Source organism: Oncorhynchus keta, chromosome 4 (assembly GCF_023373465.1).
Source record: "Oncorhynchus keta strain PuntledgeMale-10-30-2019 chromosome 4, Oket_V2, whole genome shotgun sequence".
Classification (NCBI taxonomy): Eukaryota; Metazoa; Chordata; class Actinopteri; order Salmoniformes; family Salmonidae; genus Oncorhynchus; species Oncorhynchus keta.
The window spans coordinates 51,559,201-51,581,450 of record NC_068424.1 but is presented as its reverse complement, the minus strand read 5'-3'; the positions used below and the strand labels follow the sequence as shown (position 1 = coordinate 51,581,450).

Genomic DNA, 22,250 nt, shown 5'->3' with positions numbered 1-22,250 from the left:
ATTGTCTTCCGTGCGTCTGTAATCTCTGCTGCCCAGAATCAAATTTCTGGAAATCATCTTCTTTATATTCTTCTTCGATGGGGTTCAACGGCGGTTGGTATTCAATGTTGATGGTGTATTACCGCCATCAGCTGGGCGGTGTGTTGAATAAGAAACAACAACAAAAGCATTGCGGGAAATGGGGAAAAACGACATCATACAATATTAAACACGTCAACTAAGAAAACCCATCCCACTTCTTCAATCTCATTCCACTTCAAATTACATCCCTACACAGGGGCGGCAGGGTTTGCCTAGTGGTTAGAGTGTTGGACTAGTAAGGTTGCAAGTTCAAATCCTGAGCTGACAAGGTGCAAGTTCTGCCCCTGAACAGGCAGTTAACCCACTGTTCCTTGGCCGTCATTGAAAATAAGAATTTGTTCTTAACTGATTTGCCTTGTAAAATAAAAACAGGATCAGAGGCCTGTCATGGCGGAACATTCACAGACAGGATTTCTGGCAGAGCCTGGGCTGTGAGTTCACAAAGACCCAATAAACGTTCAGCAGCATTTCACAATGATTCCAATTTTCTTAGACTTCTTCTCTCCACTTGTGCTGTTCAGTTTATGACCATTGCAATAAACAATACAAAGCCCACCTTTTTAACATGTAGCATTTCACTATCCCTTGGTTGATGAGAACTACCATTTCTGCCAATCTTCCTGTCCCCATCACCAATCCTGAAAATCCTCTTGGCCATCCATAGCCAAATGAAGCCCCCTCCCCACCCCAAAATGCCAGGTGCACCCCAAAATTGTGATTCGCTAATTAATCAGGGACGTAAAAACCATGGAGCGCACCTGACCGGTAATTGTTCCTCATTAAAACCCTCCTATCCCACACAGCCCCCTAAGAAACGTAACATTTTGTTTTGGAGACTATTGCATGCAGAAATTATCATTGCCTATGTATTTTTTTGAACCAATAGGTTTTGAAACCATGGACCAAAAGAGCCCATATGATGACTACCAACTACCTGTGGTCTTTTTACCTTCTTATGAGAGTCCCCCAGCATGGATGGCCCCTCAGGAGGTATGAGCCTGAGATGACATCCATACCTTGTCATAACACTGTCAACAGCCAGTCTAGTTCACTGCCACCTCAGATCTTCAATGATGTTCCCTCTGTGTTCTGTCTGTCGGTGTAGAGGATCCACCATCCTGACTACAACAATGACCCAGTTCCTGCCACGCACCATTGTGTTGAAGAAACCTCCAGGGGCACAGCTAGGCTTCAACATCCGTGGGGGAAAGGCCTCCCAGCTGGGAATCTTCATCTCCAAGGTGTGTGTGAGAGAGAGAGAGGCTGAGGCTGAGACTGGTGCAACTGCCCAATGAGTGCTGATCTAGCTAGCCTACACTTTTCAGACACTTTCATTGTTTTTAAATATATGTTTTTGCTTTTTCATTTTGTCAGTAATCTCCCTTCTCCTTAATCGCTTTGTGTGTATGTTGCTAGGTGGTCCCAGATTCGGACACCCACAGGGCAGAGCTCCAGGAGGGAGATCAGGTGCTGTCTGTCAATGAGCCGGACTTCCAGGACATAGAGCACTCGAGGGTCAGTGATGTACTGTAGACCATACAACACTATACACACAACACTACACTTTTTGATAAATTCCTTTATTTTGAACCTCAACACTAACTTGTGTTTAAAAAAAGGCTCATTGTTCTCGGAATACATTTCTCATAGAAATTGTTTCGTCTCCTCTCAGGCTGTAGAGATTCTGAAGACTGCCAGGGAGATTCTGATGAGGTTGCGCTTCTTTCCCTACAGTAAGTGTTGCTTTCACCTGCTCCGCCATGTAATATAAAGAAAGTGCCTAAATTGTTTCTACTGTAAATGGTGCCATTCATGTTTATACCTTATTATGTCACCTCTGCAACGTGTGAAGTTTATTTGAATGGTTGTTATGTAACTTCCTGTTTCCCATAGACTACCAGAGACAGAAGGAGAGGACTGTGCACTAGGTGACAGAAAGGTTCCACGGGAGAGTGAGAAACAGTATGGTTACATGCACACAATAATAGGATTATTGTGGATAGTAAGGTTAATATAATAGTTCATTTAAAACGTTTACATGCTTTGCAAGAATAACAATGTCCCAAATAATCCTGTTTACATGAACACATCTGAAATCAGGCTACCTGATGGGACTTTTGAGAAATAAAGAAAACCGGCAATCAAAATAAAACCTACCACAGTGACCATGTTATTTTTTGCGAAGACTATTTGATTTGGAGTTCGGATATATAACGTTTGTGTACGTCAAAACTATTTCTAAAATTAATACTTTCAGTTTTTCCGAACTCACTTCACACGCGCATAAGAGGGGGACTTGCGCTTCCGGTGCTGGCACATGCACAGATCAAATACACTGTTTCCATGTCATAATAATTAGAAAGCTTACTCAGAAAACCAGGTGTTTTATTATTATTATAATAATTTGTTTATGTATACAGTACCAGTCAGAAGTTTGGAAGCACCTACTCATTCCACGTTTTTTCTTTATTTGTACTATTTCTACATTGTAGAATAATAGTGAAATCATCAAAACTATGAAATAACACAAATGGAATCATGTAGTTACCAAAAAAGTGTTGAACAAATCAAAATATATTTTATATTTGGGATTCTTCAATGTTGCCACCCTTTGCCTTGATGACATCTTTGCACACTCTGCATTCTTTCAACCAGCTTCATGAGGTAGTCACCTGGAATGCATTTCAATAAACAGGTGTGTCTTGTTAAAAGTTCATTTGTGGAATTTCTTTCCGTCTTAATGCGTGAACCAATTAGTTGTGTTGTGACAAGGCAGGGGTGGTATACAGAAGATAGCCCTATTTGATAAAAGAACATGTCCATATTATGGCAAGAACAGCTGAAATAAGCAAAGAGAAACGACAGTCCATCATTACTTTAAGACATGAAGATCAGTCAATTGAAAGTTTCTTCAAGTGCAGTCGCAAAAACCATCAAGCGCTATGATGAAACTGGCTCTCATGAAGACCGCAACAGGAATGGAATACCCAGAGGTACCTCTGCTGCAGAGGATAAGTTCATTAGAGTTACCAGCCTCAGAAATGGCAGCCCAAATAAATGTAACAGACACATCTCAGCATCAACTGTTCAGAGGAGACTACATGAATCAGGCCTTCATGGTTGAATTGCTGCAAAGAAACCACTACTAAAGGACACCAATAAGAAGAAGACACTTGCTTGGGCCAAGAAACATGAGCACGACATTAGGCCGGTAGAAATCTGTCCTTTGGTCTGGAGTCCAATTGGACAGTTTTGGTTCCAAATGCTGTGTCTTTGTGAGACACAGTGTGGGTGAATGGATGATCTATCTCCACATGTGTATTTTCCACCATAAAACATGGAGGAGGAGGTGTTATGGTGTGGGGCTCCTTTGCTGGTGACACTGTCTGTGATTTATTTAGAATTCAATGCACACTTAACCAGCATGGCTACCCTGGCATTCTGCAGCGATACGCCATCCCATCTGGTTTGCACTTAGTGGGACTATCATTGGTTTTTCAACAGGACAATGACCCAACACACCTCCAGACTGTGTCAGGGCTATTTGACCAAGATGGAGAGTGATGGACTGCTGCATCAGATGACCTGGCCTCCACAATCACGTGACCTCAACCAAATTGAGATTGTTTGGGATGAGTTGTACCGCAGAATGAAGGTAAAGCAGCCAACAGGTACTCAGCATATGTGGGAACTCCTTCAAGACTGTTGGAAAAGCATTCCAGGTGAAGCTGGTTGAGAGAATGTCAAGAGTGTACAAAGCTGTCATCAAGGCAAAGGGAGGCTATTTGAAGAATCTCAAATATGAAATATTTTAAAATTTGTTTAACACTTTTTTTGGTTATGACATGATTCCATATGTTATTTCATAGTTTTGAGAAAATCGCAAAACTAAAGAAAAACCCTTGAATGAGTAGGTGACCTAAAACTTTTGACCAGTAGTGTATAAATTATATACACTATTTACAGTACTCTGACATGCAAACTACATCAATTGAAGTGCATGTCAGAGGGACAGATTCTTAATGGAAGTTCTCATCACTGACAAGGCCATCAAGGGATTGAGTGTACTGGACTAAAGCTGGCAGTCCTTGTGATTTTTATGAACCATTCTGCTTTCACTCACCTCTGACCAGAACATTGTGAATACTAAATGCTAAACTGGTTACCCCTATTGTGTGTGCATGTATATATGAGAACAGTGTAATGATCTTCAAAAAATATTTATAATACACCATAAAAATGTACGTCTGTACATGTCATACCAACTAAATCCACTGGAGGACATACAAGTTAAAGGAATGATTATTGACCTGCATAGTCATGTTCTTTTAGCAATAAGAGGGGGTTGATTTGTGTGATTTGAAAGTGGCTATTGTGTGTTGCGGCACATTACATTATGTACAAACATCTGTTCGCTGTTGTTATTTTAAACTGAGTTTTATATCCGTTTAATGGCCTGCTGACTGAATCATTTGAGGTTATCCTAAATTAATCAACATACTTGAAGTGTTACAGAACGCCAAAGTAACCAGGGTAACCACGCTGAGAGATTTAGTCTTGGGCTCAGATACTATAAGTTACATTTAAATGTACATTTGAAGGTTGTATGTTATGCTATATGGCAAGGAAGTTACTGATCACTGTATAAATATCAACAACAACAAAACATTTGGGCTACACACGTTCTGGGGAGGCTCAGAATCGCTAGGTAAGCGGTTATAGGTAAGCGGTTATGGGTTTGCTGTGTAAGTGTGTACTAGGGGTTAGTGCAGGGTGAAAGTGTGTACTAGGGGTTAGTGCAGGGTGTACGTGTGTACTAGGGGTTAGTGCAGCCTCTCCTTCCCCTCAATGTGAATGGATGTTACTTTTCTTTTAATCTTATATTCTGTTGTTTTTCCCCCTCCCTGTCCCCCTTGCAGAGGTTTTCAAAGGTTTTGCATAGCCTTACTCTTAACTATGGCATTGCCAAATAGGCTAGGCAGTGCAGCAACTAAACTAAAGTTGGAACATGCGCGGTTTGAACCACCCGGTAAAAAATAAAAAGGGTATTTGCCCATTTACAGAAATTAACGGTGGATATAGTGTATCTCCAGGAAACACATCTACGCATGACGAATCATTCTGGACACAAACGGAGAGGATTCTTGTAGATATTACGATCCAAGTTTCATGCAAAGTTATGTGGCTTTCCTATTTTGATTCATAGAGATGTTCAGTTTGTAGAATCAAAAGTTATATTGGACAAAAATGGCTGTTTTGTTATTATGCAGGACAAACTATTCAACATTGTAAGGGTTGTCATCGGTGGAAGAAGGTGAGGACCAAAGCACAGCGTGGTAAGTGTTCATAATTTTAATTAAAGAAAGCACTGAACACTGAATCAATACAAAAATAACAAAATGAACGAACGAAACAGTCCTGTCTGGTGACATACACACGTAACACAAAGACAGAAAATAAACACCCACAAAACACAGGTGGAAAAAGGCTACCTAAGTATGATTCTCAATCAGGGACAACAATTGACAGCTGCCTCTAATTGAGAACCACACTAGGCCGAACTAAAAACCAACATAGAAAAACAAACATAGACTGCCCACCCCAACTCACGCCCTGACCATACTAAGACAAAAACAAAGGAACTAAGGCCAGAACGTGACAAACATGGTGGTTGTATTAGCCAGTATTTATGCTCCTAATTGGGACAATGACCAGTTTTTCTGAGAGTTTTTCTAGTTCCTCCCAGTTTTGAACACTCACCAATTTATATAGTACTATTATCAACATACAGCTGGCTAGTTATATGCTGTATCGGCAGGATAGAACAGCGGCATCTGGTAAGACAAGGGGGGCAGACTATGCATATGTAAACAACAGCTGGTGCACGATATCTAAGTAAGTCTCGAGGTTTTGCTCGCCTGAGGTAGAGTATCTTATGATAAGCTGTAGACCACACTATCTACCTAGAGAGTTTTCAACTGTATTTTTTGTAGCTGTCTACATACCACCACAGACCGATGCTGGCACTAAGACCGCACTCAATGAGCTGTATACGGCCATAAGCAAACAGGAAAACGCTCATCAAGAGGCTGCGCTCCTAGTGTCTGGGGAATTTAATGCAGAGAAACTTAAATCTGTTTTACCAAATTTCTATCAGCATGTTAAATGTGCAACCAGAGGGAAAAAAACTCTAGACCATCTTTACTCCACACACAGAGACGCGTACAAAGCTCTCCCCCCGCCCTCTATTTGGCAAATCTGACCATAATTCTATCCTCCTGATTCCTGCTTACAAGCAAAAAATTAAAGCAAGAAGCTCCAGTGACTCGGCCAATAAAAAAGTGGTCAGATGAAGCAGATGCTAAGCTACAGGAATGTTTTGCTAGCATAGACTGGAATATGTTCTGGGATTTGTCCTATGGCATTGAGGAGTACACCACATCAGTCATTGGCTTCATCAATAAGTGCATCAATGACATCGTCCCCACAGTGATCGTACGTACATACCCCAACCAGAAGCCATGGATTAGAGGCAACATCCGCACTGAGCTAAAGGCTAGAACTGCTGCTTTCAAAGAGCGGAACTCTAACCTGGAAGCTTATAAGAAATCCCGCTATGCCCTCCGACGAACCATCATACAGGCAAAGTGTCAATACAGGACTAAGATCGAATCGTTCTACATCGGCTCCGACGCTCGTCGGATGTGGCAGTGCTTGCAAACAATTATTGACTACAAAGGGAAGCACCGCCACGAGCTGCCCAGTGACACGAGCCTACCAGACGAGCTAAACTACTTCTATGCTCGCTTCGAAGCAAATAACACTGAAACATGCAGCTGTTCTGGACGACTGTACGATCACGCTCTCCGCAGCCGATATGAGTAAGACCTTTAAACAGGTCAACATTCACAAGGCCGCAGGGCCAGACTGAGTACCAGGACATGTACTGCGAGCATGTGCAGACCAACTGGCAAGTGTCTTCACTGACATTTTCAACTTCTCCCTGTCTAAGTTTGTAATACCAACATGTTTTAAGCAGACCACCATAGTCCCTGTGCCCAAGAACACTAAGGTAACCTGCCTAAATGACTACCGACACGTAGCACTCACGTCTGTAGCCATGAAGTGCTTTTGAAAGGCTGGTCATGGCTCACATCAATACCATTATCCCAGAAACCCTAGACCCACTCCAATTTGCATACCGCCCTAACAGATCCACAGAGGACGCAATCTTTATTGCACTCCACACTGCCCTTTCCCACCTGGACTAAAGGAACACCTATGTGAGAATGCTATTTATTGACTACAGCTCTGTGTTCAATACCATAGTGCCGTCAAAGCTCATCAATAAGCTAAGTACCCTGGGACTAAACACCTCCCTCTGCAACTGGATCCTGGACTTCCTGACGGGCCGCCCCCAGGTGGTAAGGGTAGGTAACAACACATCTTCTACGCTGATCCTCAACACGGGGGCCCCTCAGAGGTGCGTGCTCAGTCCCCTCCTGTACTCCCTGTTCCCTCATGACTGGACTGCCAGGCACGACTCCAACACCATCATTAAGTTTGCCGATGACACAACAGTGGTAGGCCTGATCACCGACAACGATGAGAGCCTATAGGGAGGAAGTCAGAGACCTGGCCGTGTGGTGCCAGGACAACAACCTCTCCCTCAACGTGATCAAGACAAAGGAGATGATTGTGGACTACAGGAAAAGGAGGACTGAGCATGCCCCCATTCTCATCGATGGGGCTGTAGTGGAGCAGGTTGAGAGCTTCAAGTTCCTTGGTGTCCACATCACCAACAAACTAACATGGTCCAAGCACACCAAGACAGTCGTGAAGAGTGTACGACAAGCCTATTCCCCCTCATGAGACAAGCGGTAATGGAGCGCCAAGTCTAGGTCCAAGAGGCTTCTAAACAGCTTCTACTGCCAATCCATAAGATTCCTGAACATCTAATCAAATGGCTACCCAGACTATTTGCATTGCCCCCCGCCCTCTTTCACATAGCTGCTACTCTCTGTTATTCTCTATCTACCTATTCTCTATCTACGTGACTAATAAAATTTGATTTGATTTACTATCACGGGATTTTAACTGTGTCCTGCACCCCACATTAGACCTCTATAAAGCAGTAGCAGGTTCCCTTTCTAAATCAGCAGATGTTATTCATTCGTTTAACCAGGCATATGGTGTAACAGACACCTGGAGATAAAAAATAATCCTACATCTTAACAATATTCTTTCTTTTCCAAAGTCCATCGGACGTGTTCCAGAATTGATATTTTCCTCCTAGACAACAAGTTGCTCCTAATACTAAAGTCCACTGATTATGAGGGTATTGCCATCTCTGACCACAGCTCAGTAGTAATGGTATTGTGTTTTCCTGATAACGTTTTCCCACAATGCACTTGGTGACTCAATCCACGTATCATCTCAGATGAAGAATTTAACACACATATCGGCCCAAATTGATTTTTTCCTTGAGGTCAACCGGCTACCAGAGACAAGTATGTGCACCCGATGGGAAACGCTGAATGTTGAGAGAATGCAAAGGGTGTGCAAAGCTGTCATCAAGGCAAAAAGCTGGCTGCTTTGAGGAATCTCAAATATAAAATATGTTTTGATTTGTTTAACACTTTTTTGGCTACTACATGATCTCATGTCTTAATTCATAGTTTTGACTTCTTCACTATTATTCTACAACGTAGAAAATAGTAGAAATAAAGAAAAGTCCCTTGAATTAGTAGGTGTGTCCAAACTTTTGACTGGTACTGTAACTTCTAGATTTAACCAATGTTTCAGGTTACAAAATCAATTTCCGATCAATGAGCAAGCAATAGATCTATCTTTGAATTCATATGCTTTCACTGTAGCTTCCAATACTTATTTAGGGGTCTGTGGGACTTGGAAATTCAAAGACCTGTTACATTTTCATTTCAAAACAGCTTTGGCGAAGGCTATGCAGGACCTCAATTGCTGGTCGACACTCCCCATATCACTCGCTGTTAGAGTCAACTCGGTCAAGATGGTCATCGTGCCAAGATTCTTGTATCTGTTTCAAACTATTCACATCTTTATAGCAAATTACTTTTTTGAAGAACTGATTAGACATACGGCACATTCGGAAAGTATTCAGACCCCTTGACTTTTTCCACATTTTGCTACGTTACAGCCTTATGCTAAAATGAATTAAATTGTTTTTTCCCGTCATAAATCTACACACAACACCCCATAATGACAAAGCAAAAATGGAAATATCACATTGGTATAAGTATTCAGACCCCTTACTCAGTACTTTGTTGAAGCACCTTTGGTAGCGATTACAGCATTGAGTCTTCTTCCCTTGGGTGACTCAAGGGCATTCAGAGACTTGTCCCAAAGCCACTCCTGCATTGTCTTGGCTCTGTGCTTAGGGTTATTATCCTGTTGGAAGGTGAACATTTGCTCCAGTCTGAGGTCCTGAGTGCTCTGGAGCAGGTTTTCATCAATGATCTCTCTGTACTTTTCTCTGTTCATCTTTCCCTCGATCTTGACTAGTCTCCCAGTCCCTGCCGCTGATAAACATGGTGCAGATTTCCTCCAGGCGTGATGCTTGGCAATCTTGCTTTCATCAGAACAGAGAATCTTGTTTCCCATGGTCTGAGAATCCTTTAAATGCCTTTTGGTAAACTCCAAGCGGGCAGTCGTGTTCCTGTTACTGAGGAGTGGCTTCCGTCTCGCCACTCTACCATAAAGGCCTGATTGGTGGAGTGCTGCAGACATGGTTGTCCTTCTGGAAGGTTTTCCCATCTCTGCAGAGTAACTCTGGAGCTCTGTCAGAATGACCATCAGGTTCTAGATTACCTCCCTGACCAAGGCCTTTCTCCCCCGATTGCTCAGTTTGGCTGGGCGGCCAGCTCTTGGAAGAGTTGGTGGTTCCAAACTTTTTCCATTTAAGAATGATGGAGGCCACTGAGTTCTTGAAGACTTTCAAAGCTGCATATTTTTTTTGTTTTTGTTACCCTTCCCCAGATCTGTGTCTCAACACAATCCTGTCTCGTAGCTCTGCGGACAATTCCTTCGACCTCATGGCTTGGTTTTTGCTCTGACATGCACTTGCAATTGTGGGGCGTTTTACAGAGAGGTGTGTGCCTTTCCAAATCATGTCCAATCAATTGAATTGACCACAGGAGGACTCCAATCAAGTTGTAGAAACATCTCAAGTATGATCAATGGAAACAGGATGCACCTGAGCTCAATTTCGAGTCTCATAGCAAAGGGTCTGAATACTAATGTAAATAATGTACTTTTTATTTATTTTAATTTGTAAACATTTCTCAAAACCTGTTTTCGCTTTGTCGTTATGGCGTATTGTGTGTAGATTGATGAGGAAAAATATAATTTAATCAATTTTAGAATAAGGCTGTAACTTAACTAAATGTGGAAAAAGTCAAGGGGTCTAAGTACTCTCCGAATGCACTGTACTGTATGCTGTATCTACTTCAGTGAATGCTGCTGAGGGGAGGACGGCTCATAATAATAGTTGGAAAGGAGCGAATGGAATGGCATCAAACACATGGAAACCATGTGGTTTATGTATTTGATACCATTCCACTGATTCCGCTCCTGCCATTACAACGAGCCCGTCCTCCACAATTAAGGTGCCACCAACCTCCTGTGATCTACTTTCATTTGGAATAATAAGATTGCACAGTTGCGTAAAGCGTTTTGGGAAAGAGAGAAAGGACAGAAAGAAATTGGGTCTTGCCCTACCCAAGTTCCTCCATTACTACTGCACTGCCAATATTCACAAGATAACCTTTTGGGTCTCTACATTCTTAGAAGGGGAAGGACCGGTGTGGTCCCTTATGGAAAACATCCTCCCCAGTTTCCTTTGTCTCTGTCCCCTTACCATTGAGTAAACAATATCACTCAAACAACCTTATTGTGAAAAGTTCACCCAGGATATAGTTAGGATTCATTTTGGACAGGATATGCTCGGGATATGCTTAGGATCCACTTTGGACATAGACAAGCTATCTCATCCATGCCTTTTATTTCCAACACACTCTTCATGCCTTCTCTCATAGACACAGCCTTCCAGCTATTGTGTCAGAATGGATTGAGAGTGTAAAATACCTTTTCCATGACAGATTATTTATCCCCTTTGAACATCTAGTTAGAGAGCACAGTATACCCCAGACACTTCTTTAGGTACCTGCAGATTCGCAACATTACAAAAAAGCTCAGTTGGTAGAGCATGGCGCTTGTAACGCCAGGGTAGTGGGTTCGATTCCCGGGACCACCCATACGTAGAATGTATGCACACATGACTGTAAGTCGCTTTGGATAAAAGCGTCTGCTAAATGGCATATATTATTATTATTATCTTACCCTCTTTCCCATCTCTCCCACCCACTAGCTGTCTTGAAGAATGTTTGAGCCTGGATCCCTATGTAAAGAGACATATTTCAATGCTGTTTGACATTATTCAGAGTATGGCACGCCCCACTCTTGACCACGTAAAGCATTCTTTGGAGGAAGAGTTTGGAAGCGAGATCTCCGATATCACCTGGCATTCTGCAATTGACAGGATACACTCATCCTCTAACTGCATCAGACACGGGTTACTACAGTTTAAAGTATTTCATCACCTACACTTTTGCAGGAGTAGACTTGCCAGATTGTATCCCGATATAGACCCTACCTGCTCTAGATGCCACCAGGCACTGTGTATCATATGCACTGGTCATGCTGACGCTAGTTCCATTCTGTCTCTTTATCTTTCAGACTTTCTCATATACTGTATATGCAATAAGGAAATTGCCCCAGATCTCTCCGTCGCTTTTTCGGGGTAGGACCCGAAGGGCTTACTTTCTGTCACACCCAAGCAGAGGCCATAGCCTTCTCGTCCCTTCTGGCACATCCACATCTTCTTTTTGAGTGGAAATCAGATACACCGCCTCTTAAACTGGGTTAGGGATGTTATGGTCCCTCTTACACTGGGCTAGGGATGTTATGGTCAATCTTAAACTGGATTGGCGGAGTATCTCTCTGGGTTAGGGATGTTATGGCCCATCTTTAACTTGAGACGCTAAAATATTCTACCCTCTCAAAAGTTTTATAAGGTCTGGCAGCCTTTTTGCAACTACTTTGAGTGTAAACTCTGAGCTGAGAACTTAATGTAGCCTCTGCAATCCCCATATGCTTTATAATTTATATTTCTTATTTATATTTACATCCATGTACTTATATATCATTTTTAATTGTTTTATTGTCCAACGGCTGCTGCATAGGATAGTGTCAGTGTAACCTATTGTTTATTTACGTTCTATTACTGTAGATTATGTTCTGTCTTTGTCTACTTTTAAAAAACAATAATAAAAACAATTTAAATATAATGCACTAAGGACCTGATAATGCCTTTATTCTGTGTACAATATGTATGAAATGTTTAGAGGTTATATAAGATGCAGGCACTGTTTCAGACTACTAACTGTTAGTGTTATTAACTACCCTAAACTATATTTCACATAACCTGTCGACTTTTAAGGTGCCAACATTCCTCATTCAACTATGGCGACACCAATTTCCTTGTATGAAGCTCAATACATGAAACAAAATCACATTTTGTGTTCTGTGCCACAGTTCATGGTCCCTCACTAATACATTGTCAGCACAGAATGAGTTCCAAATCTGTTTTAACATGTCTGAAAGAGATGGGATAGTGACTCTAAATCACTGTCGTGTCCATTAATGCCCGTACAGATGGAGTCAGGATACTCTATATGTCCTGACCCACATCACAGATCATGTTCTTGTAGAAAACTAAATAAATCAAGCTTCTCAAGCTTCTCAGTAACCTAATTTGATATGCTTTTATATGCTTTCTTCAACACCAAAAACAGGCCTTCTTCTATTGCTCCAGTGACACGACAGTAGAATAATAAAGACATCCTGACTGACAAAGCAAATCAAAGTAATTACGCACATACACGTGAATCTTATCTGAGATTTATTATAACAAAAAGTTCCAATCATTTGTCTTCAACGTCAAGTTTGACAGCTCAGTTTGCAAGGCTAACTTCGAGATCCTTGCTTGCTCTGTCATGACATTATTTGAAAGTAACTTTATGACAATAAATACACTTTAAAGGGGTAAGATCTATGACGGCAATTCCAATCCTTCAGGTAATAACACAAAAAATATATATCTATCGTACAATTCAGTTAATAAATGAATAACTCACTCTGTACATTTGATAAAATGCTAAGTGTGATATTACGGAAAATATTTCCATTGAATTAAGTCACCATTGGATCATTTATTCAGTGCCTACAGTAAGACCAAGGCATACATAACCCCCAAGTGTACATAACTAGCAATGGAATTAACTCCATTGACTCCCTCCCAGATTGCACAACATTTCAATAAATATTGATATGAGAACCCACATGGATAGACACTGTCTATCCATGTGGAGGTTGACCCATACTCTTGGCTACCACGTGCACGTTGATCAGGAGAATAGTAGTCTATACAATGTAGCTCAATAAATAAGTTTCCCATAACATGTTTTTTTTATTTTTTAAACAGAACATACAAATACACCTCTATTGACTTTCATTTATACTCAGGATATCAAACAGCCAATCCTGTCTATTCTTCAACTTTGTTCTGAATTATTCCAATCATATGAAATTGATAATAGACCTGATGCTGCTAATGTTTCTAAAAGTAGCTGCATATCACAATCAACAACAACCAGGTCCTAGTATCTAACACTTCTTCTGCCAGTGCACTGTCGGCGGAGTTGGCACAGTTAGGTGGCAAATAATTATCAGTTCAGTTCAAGCGGAGTGGATGAACCAGAATTGCCACTCATTGGTATGACGTTTCCGCTTCATATGGCCAAACAGATGTAAACAGTTCATTCTCTTGATCCCATAAAGACACAAATGGTGGTTTATAAGGTCAAAACAGGATAAATTCTAAATTAATTGGGGGTAGATCAGAGACTTTAAAGATTGGGATCAAGTGCCATGGAGAGGTCAAAGACTTCAGTCTTTAAGTCTCTGTGAGCGTGTCCATATATGCTCTCTTGGCTAGGTTTCATCCCCTCTGACAGATGTGCTCAGCTGCTATCCTCGCCCTCCTGAATGTCAAGCTGTGTGCTCTCGTCAACGTTCTCCAGAGAGTCCGCCCGCTGGATGGTCAGCTCAGATGGGTCCATTATGGGCAGGATGCTCTGCTCTGGGTACAACCAGGGCTTCTGATCCGGAGAGTTCTGCTTCTTCCAGTCGGGGTAGCTCTGGCCAGCCTTGTGAACACACTTCAGCACCTGCAGGGAGAGAGGAGGGTGTCAAAGACCTAGAGCTGAGCCCCAGCCTAGTTTTTCCCCCTCACTTACTGCACTTTTATACAGTTCTGCCCAGAGGCATATACGTGTATAGTGAGTGTACAAAACATTAAGAACACCTTCCTAATATTGAGTTGCGCACCACCCCCCCCCCATGTTGACTCCAATGCTTCCCACAGTTGTGTCAAATGGGCTGGATGTCCTTTGGGTGGTGCGACCATTCTTGATACACACAGGAAAATGTTGAGTGTGAAAATTCCCAGCAGCGTTGCAGTTCTTGGCACCTACTACCATTGCCCGTTCAAAGGCACTTAAATCTTTTGTCTTGCCCATTCACCCTCTGAATGGCACACACACACACAATCAATGTCTCAATTTTCTCAATACTTAAAAATCCTTCTCTAACCTGTCTCCTCCCCTTCATCTACACTGATTGAAGTGGATTTTACAAGTGACGTCAATAAGGGATAATAGCTTTCACCTGGATTCACCTGGAAAGAGCCGGTGTTCTTACTGTTTTGTATACTCAGAGCCTTCAGAAAGTATTCACACCCCTGAACTTTTTCACATTTTGTTATGCTACAGCCTGAATTTAAAATGGATTACATGTATATGTGTTTGTCACTAGCCTACACACAATACCACATAATGCCAAAGTGGAATTATGTTTTTAGATTTTTTTTTTACAACTGAAAAGCTGAAATGTCTTGAGTCAAGTATTCAACCCTTTTGTTATGGTAAGCCTAAATAAGTTCAGGTGTAAAGTTACATAATAATTTCAGTGGTGTAAAGTACTTCAGTAAAAACACTTTAAAGTACTACTTAAGTATTTTATTTTTTTTGGGGGGGGATATCTGTACTTTCCTATTTATATTTTTTGACAACTGTTACTTTGAATTCATTACATTCCTAAAGAAAATCATGTACTTTTTACTGTATACATTTTCCCTGACAGTCAAAAGTATTTGTTACATTTTGAATGCTTAGCAGGACACGAAAATGGTCCAATTCACACACTGATCAAGAGAACATCCCTGGTCATCTCTACTGCCTCTGATCTGGTGGACTCAGTAAACACAAAGACTTCCTTTGTAAAGTATGTCAAAATGTGTTGGAGTGTGCCACTGACTATCCATAAGTCAAATTTAAAAAACAAGAAACTGTGCAGTCTGGTTTGCATAAAAACAGTTTTTCAACCACTCCACAAATTCCTTGTTAACACACTATAGTTTTGGTAAGTCTGTTAGAACATCTACTTTGTGCATGAAACAAGTAATTTTTCCAACAATTGTTTACAGACAGATTATTTCACTTATAATTCACTTTATCACAATTCCAGTGGGTCAGAAGTTAACATACACTAAGTTGACTGTTCCTTTAAACCGCTTAGAACTTTTCAGAAAATGACGTCATGGCTTTAGAAGCTTCTGATAGGCTAATTGACACCATTTGAGTCAATTGGAGGTGTACCTGTGGATTTATTTCAAGGTCTACCTTCAAACTCAGTGCCTCTTTGCTTGACATCATGGGAAAATCAAAAGAAATCAGCCAAGACCAAAATTGTAGACCTCCACAAGGCTGGTTCATCCTTGGGAGCAATTTCCAAACGCCTGATGGTACCACGTTCATCTGTACAAACAATTTTACGCAAGTCCATGGGACCACGCAGACGTCATACCGCTCAGGAAGGAGACGCGTTCTGTCTCCTAAAGATGAACGTACTTTGGTGCGAAAAGTGCAAATCAATCCCAGAACAACAGCAAAGGACCTTGTGAAGATGCTGGAGGAAACAGGTACAAAAGTATCTATATCCACAGTAAAAACGAGTCCTATATCAACATAACATGAAAGGCCGCTCAGCAAGGAAGAAGCCACTGCTCCAAAACCGGCATAAAAAAGCCAGACTACGGTTTGAAACTGCACATGGGGACAAATATCGTACTTTTTGGAGAGATGTCCTCTGGTCTGATGAAACAAAAATAGAACTTGACCATCGTTATGTTTGGAGGAAAAAGGGGGAGGCTTGCAAGCGGAAGAACACCATCCCAAAGTGAAGCACGGGGGTGGCAGCATCATGTTGTGGGGGTGCTTTGCTGTAGGAGGGACTGGTGCACTTCACAAAATAGATGGCATCATGAGGAAGTACAATTATGTGGATATACAGTATTGAAGCAACATCTCAAGACATCAGTCATGAAGTTAAAGCTTGGTCGCAAATGGGTCTTCCAAATGGACAATGACCCCAAGCATACTTCCAAAGTTCTGGCAAAATGGCTTAAGGACAACAAAGTCAAGGTATTGGAGTTTCCATCACAAAGCTCTGACCTCAATCCTATAGAAACTTTGTGGGCAGAACTGAAAAAGCGTGCCTGTGGAAGCCTGTGGAAGGCTACCCAAAATGTTTGAGCCAAGTTAAGCAATTTAAAGGCAATGCTACCAAATACTAATAGAGTGTATATGATGAAATAAATAAAAGCTGAAATAAATCATTCTCTCTACTATTATTCTGACATTTCACATTCTTAAAATAAAGTGGTGATCCTAACTGACCTAAAACAGGGAATATTTACTGGGATTAAATGTCAGGAATTGTGCAAAACTGAGTTTAATTGTATTTGGCTAAGGTTTATGAAAACTTCCGACTTCAACTGTAAGTAATTTCAAATGAGTTTTTCGTAATTACATTTACTTTTGATACTTAAGTATATTGAAAACCATATACCTTTAGACTTTTACTCACAAAGTATTTTATTGGGTGATTTTTACTTGAGTCATTTTCTATTAAATGTATCTTTAATTTTACTCAAGTATGACAATTGTGTACTTTTTCCACCACTGAATAAGTTGCATGTGTGCAATAATAGTGTTTAATATGATTTTTGAATGACAACCTCATCTCTGTACCCCCCCCCACACACACAATTATCTGTAAGGTCCCTCAGTCCAGCAGTGAATTTCAAACAGATTCAACCACAAAGACTAGGGAGGTTTTCCAATGCCTCGCAAAGAAGGGAACTTATTGGCAGATGGATAAAACAATTTTAAAAAGCAGACACTGAATATCCCTTTGAGCATGGTGGAGTTATTAATTACACTTTTAAAGATGTATAAATACACCCAGTCACTACTAAGATACATGCATCCTTCTTAACGCAGTTGCCGGAGAGGAGGAAAACCGCTCAGGGACTTTACTTCACCAATGGTGACTTGGCCGTGATAGGAGAAAACTGAGGATGGATCAACAGCATTGTATTTACTCCACAATTCTAACCTGATTGACAGAGTAAAAAGAAGGAAGCCTGTACATAATAAAAATCTTACAAAATATGCATCCTGTTTGCATCAAGGCACTAAAGTAACATGCTAACCAAACCGAATGCGAGCGTGCGCCTAAGTGCGCCATCGCGTGCATGATGATTTTGTACTCCCACACCAGACACAATCAGGCCACGCAGGTTGAAATATCAAAACAAACTCTGAATCAATTATATTAATTTGGGGACAGGTTGAAAAGCATTAAACATTTATGTCAATTAGCTAGCTAGCTTTCTGTTGCTAGCTAATTTGTCGTGGGATTTAAACATTGGGTTGTTATTTTACCTGAAATGCACAAGGTCCTCTACTCCGACAGTTAATCCACAGATAAAACGGTAAACCGAATTCCTTTCTCGTCCATCTATCCTCCGTCCTCAGGCTTCTTTTTTACTTCTTTGGACTTTATATGGCTGTTGGCAACCAACTCTATGGTGCATTACTACAAACGACTGGAGTGTGGTCGTCAGTTCATCTTTCAATCTCCCACGTGTATATGTTCCTTAAAACCAATGAGGAGATGGCACGTGGTATATGCTCTTAAAAACCAATGGGGAGATGGGAGAGGCCAGACTTGTAACATGTTGAGCGTCACAAATAGAACCTATTTCTATTTTAGCGCCTTGCCACGCAGACGCTCGCTGAGGCACGCAAGCAGTGTGGGTGCAATGATTGAATAACGTGTACATTTATTTTGCAACACTCGCGCACGCGACACAGGCAGTGTGCTCAGCATGTAATACTGACAGAAATGTGGCAACGCAAATCAATTTTGTCCTGAATACAAAGTGTTATGTTTGGGGCAAATCCAATAGAACACCATACTGAGTACCACTCTCCATATTTTCAAGCATAGCGGTGGCTGCCTCATGTTATGGGTATGCTTGTAATTGTTAAGAACTGGGGAGTTTTTCAGGAAAAATTAGAAACGGAATGGAGCTAAGCACAGGCTAAATCCTAGAGTAAAACCTGGTTCAATTTGGTTCCAATTTGTGCTGCTGCTCCAGTTTCAACTGTTCTCCCTGAGGCTATGGAACCCTGACCTGTTCACCGGATGTGCTACCTGTCCCAGACCTGCTGTTTTCAACTCTATCTAGAGACAGCAGGAGCGGTAGAGATACTCTCAATGATCGGCTGACTTGTTGCACCCTCGACAACTACTGTGATTATTATTATTTGATCATGCTGGTCATTTGACCATGCTGAACATTTAAACATCTTGGCCATGTTCTGTTATAATCTCCACCCGGCACAGCCAGAAGAGGACTGACCACCCCTCATAGCCTGCTTCCTCTCTAGGTTTCTTCCTGGGTTTTGGCCTTTCTAGGGGGGTTTTCCTAGCCACCGTGCTTCTACACCTGCATTGCTTGCTGTTTGGGGTTTTAGGCTGGGTTTCTGTACAGCACTTTGATATATCAGCCGATGTAAGAAGGGCTATCATTTGTATTTTACTAACTTATATAATGTAATGATATTACAATGCACGTAAGTGGGGTGCTATTCAAACAGGCTTTTGAAGAGCAGCCAGCTGTTGATCATTAATCAGTAGGTCAAGGTTTACATTCAATCACAGCTATGAGCCACACACACAATCTTGGTTTCACACACAAAGATACACCTTGCCCTAAATAGTTTAATGCTGCACGTGCTACGAAACCAGGAAAACGGGTTCTACAGGGCCACTGAACGTCAGTTGCTCTGCCTGAGAGACTACTTTGTCAAAAAGCTGAGCAGGACCTTCCAGTGGGTTTCTATGGTTACTATTGACATTTAAGGAGACTTGAATCCCACACTCGCTGTGCGTCGATTCGCACACTTTTACTACCTAGTTCAAAGACAAGAATTATCAAGAATTAGAATTATCACTGTAGCTCTAACACACACTCAGGTATTGGCTGGAGCTCAATTAAAAACCAGTTACAACTCTGTCGTCAAACACAAAGAAGCTAAAGATTTTAGCCGAAGGGAGATTAATAACAATGTTGTCTGAGGTCAAATCAATGTTGTCTGAGGTCATTCACGTACCCTGGGAGCCAGAACCTGAGACGCTTTGTTCACCACCCACTTTGGAAGAGAACCTGAAATACAGAATGAACCAAATAATCCATAATCACTACAACTCTTGGTACCTGTAGTGTAACATACTCTGTATCAAATATCTTTCAGCAAAGAAAGGACAACTGAGGCATAGGATTTGAAACAGGTCAGTCAAAGGTGGGTCTCACCTTTGGGGTCAGCCTGTGAGAGGTAGGTAAAGGAGCAGCTATTGGGTCCTATGGCCTTCACGAGGTAGCCAGTCAGGAGGGAGATGGCTCTCACAAGGTCCTTTTTGGGAGGATATTTCTGTGAAGAAATAACCAAATCAACTGAGACGTTATCACTTGCATACTCTGAAGCCATGTGAATGACAAGAAACACATTCATGTAACAACCCTGTCATATGCTGCGTCCATACTGTTACAGGCAAATATTGAGTGAGAAACACTTTATACATGATGAGGTGGTTTAAATGTGGATGAATAATAATAAATTATGTTTTTATTGCAATGAGTCTCGGCTCTACCATTCCTATGGCTCAACGTCAGCTAATTGTCCTCGTATATGTACACTGATATCACATTCTGTAACTCTTAGTAACTGCAGACTGGATGGTTGCTAAGAGCCAAAGTCTACAGACAGAGGAGGTGGAGGTGCATGGCGTACATACTGGGTGTTTGACTGAGCAGTTAATGATCACATACTCGTCGTCCGTCACCTGCCACGAACGCAGTGTCACCACATCTCTGTTCTTCAGTGGCTTCGGACACAGCCCTGAAAAAAACAGGACAACACATTTAAAACAACTTGAGGAAAGATTTCTCATTTACAACCCCCCTCTTTCAATGTCAGGGTAACCAAATATTCAGAGGCAGCAACTGAACTCTTGTGTTGACTAAATACACTCTGAAAAACAGGTCACTCATGCCTTGTCTGAACTCCTGAAGATTCGGTGAAGGGGTACCATGGAGGAAGGGATTCCTTAAAGCAAGGGGAAAGTGAAGTGAATCTTAATACGAGACTTTATACCACATTTATTTCACATTTTCACCTGTGGTCATGTCATGTTTGAACCGGTTTAAAGTGAATCATTAGTAAAGTTGACCCGTCAAGTTCTTGCACTGAGAGAAGAGATAAAACAACAGAGAGGAATGTGGAACAGCACACGTATCTCTAGCAAATAAGAGGAACTCACATGAGTAGTAACCCATGTCGGCATTAGGTGAGAGACGGGCAATGTCAAAGCTCTCCAACATGGTGGGGTCCCACTTCCTGCGATACTGTCCATCATGAAGGACGTCGTACATTGTGGCGGCCGACACATCTTTTATGGTCATTCTGCACTGAAATACAAACAGCAAAAGTAAATTGATTATTGGAGTAAAATAATACATGAATTAGATCTGTCTCTAGATCTGCTCTTATCTGTTGCGTACTCACTGTAATAAAATATGACACCAGATAAACCAATGATCATGGAAAGTTGGAAACACGCCCTAGATGCTCTTGTGATAATGTTGCCACAAAAACAAAAGGGTTGTGGTGGAAAACAGAAAAACTGTTATGCTGTCTCCAAGGGACATGGAAATGTCAAAACGCTAGAGATTGAGATACATTGGAAAGTATAGAAAAGAGAGGAAAATATTTTCCTTATAATGCAATGTCTATTCAGACTATGATATTCGTGATGGAATACAGCATGCCCCTATTATTGTTTATAATTTAAAGTTTAAATTGACTGAAATTAAAAATAAAAATGTTGTCAACTCGACTGATCCATGGCCATGACTTCATACTGTTAGTTTTACATTACAGTGTATCAAATTGACAGTTGAGTCAAACCAAGATTTCCTTACTTTTATCTTGTGAACTTTTGGGACGTTTTTGTTTCCTTGAGGGGATGTTACAGGGGCCACCTCGACCCAGACCTCCATCCCGTTCTTGTCATATTTGCTGTACCAGTTGTCCGTTGACAAGGCTTGTCTTCTGAAGTCTGCAAAGACTGCCTCGTCTGGTATAATTCCCGAGAGAACTCGAGACATAATTTATATCCAACAATAAATCTTTATGAATGAATGAAAAAGCGGTAGCCTACTTAACGAGCAAAAGAAGACGCGAAATGCTACAGGTCAATGAATTGATGTTGTGTATCCACTCCGACCCTCTTGCCTCTAACAAAATGCTATTCTAGTAGTGACAGTGAGATAAATCCGGTTTTCTACTCACTGATTAGCATATCAAGTTGGACTGGATTTTTGTGTTAGATTCCTTACCTACCCATATTCCAGTTTATCTAGAACCCTTTGTGTGTTTCGTACTTAAAATCCAGGGTAGGGTGTTCTTTACCTGCAGTTTTACACCCCACTCAACATGGCCACGCCCCTTTCAACAAACTCTTATCAAGTAATAAATGCAGTTTATTTGAGTTTGTTTGGCAAAGAAGTCACGATAAAACTCAATGTGTCGTATAGTAAATGC

At 41.3% G+C, this 22,250-nt stretch overlaps 1 protein-coding gene and 1 pseudogene across 1 annotated transcript; one reads left to right on the top strand and one right to left on the bottom strand.

The window, feature by feature from the left end:
* The first annotated feature begins 978 nt into the window (after positions 1 to 978).
* LOC118383820 (PDZ domain-containing protein 11-like) lies at positions 979 to 2,214 on the top strand (annotated as a pseudogene).
* A 10,851-nt stretch (positions 2,215 to 13,065) lies between these two features.
* stard14 (START domain containing 14) lies at positions 13,066 to 22,088 on the bottom strand. The gene is made up of 6 exons (XM_035764095.2): positions 21,629 to 22,088; positions 20,968 to 21,115; positions 20,443 to 20,546; positions 19,961 to 20,078; positions 19,761 to 19,813; positions 13,066 to 14,405 (listed from the first exon to the last, which is right to left on the bottom strand). Exons 1-6 carry the CDS (start codon positions 21,812 to 21,814, stop codon positions 14,199 to 14,201), a joined length of 816 nt encoding a protein of 271 aa, XP_035619988.1. The 5' UTR covers positions 21,815 to 22,088; the 3' UTR covers positions 13,066 to 14,198.
* Between the last annotated feature and the right edge of the window lie 162 nt (positions 22,089 to 22,250).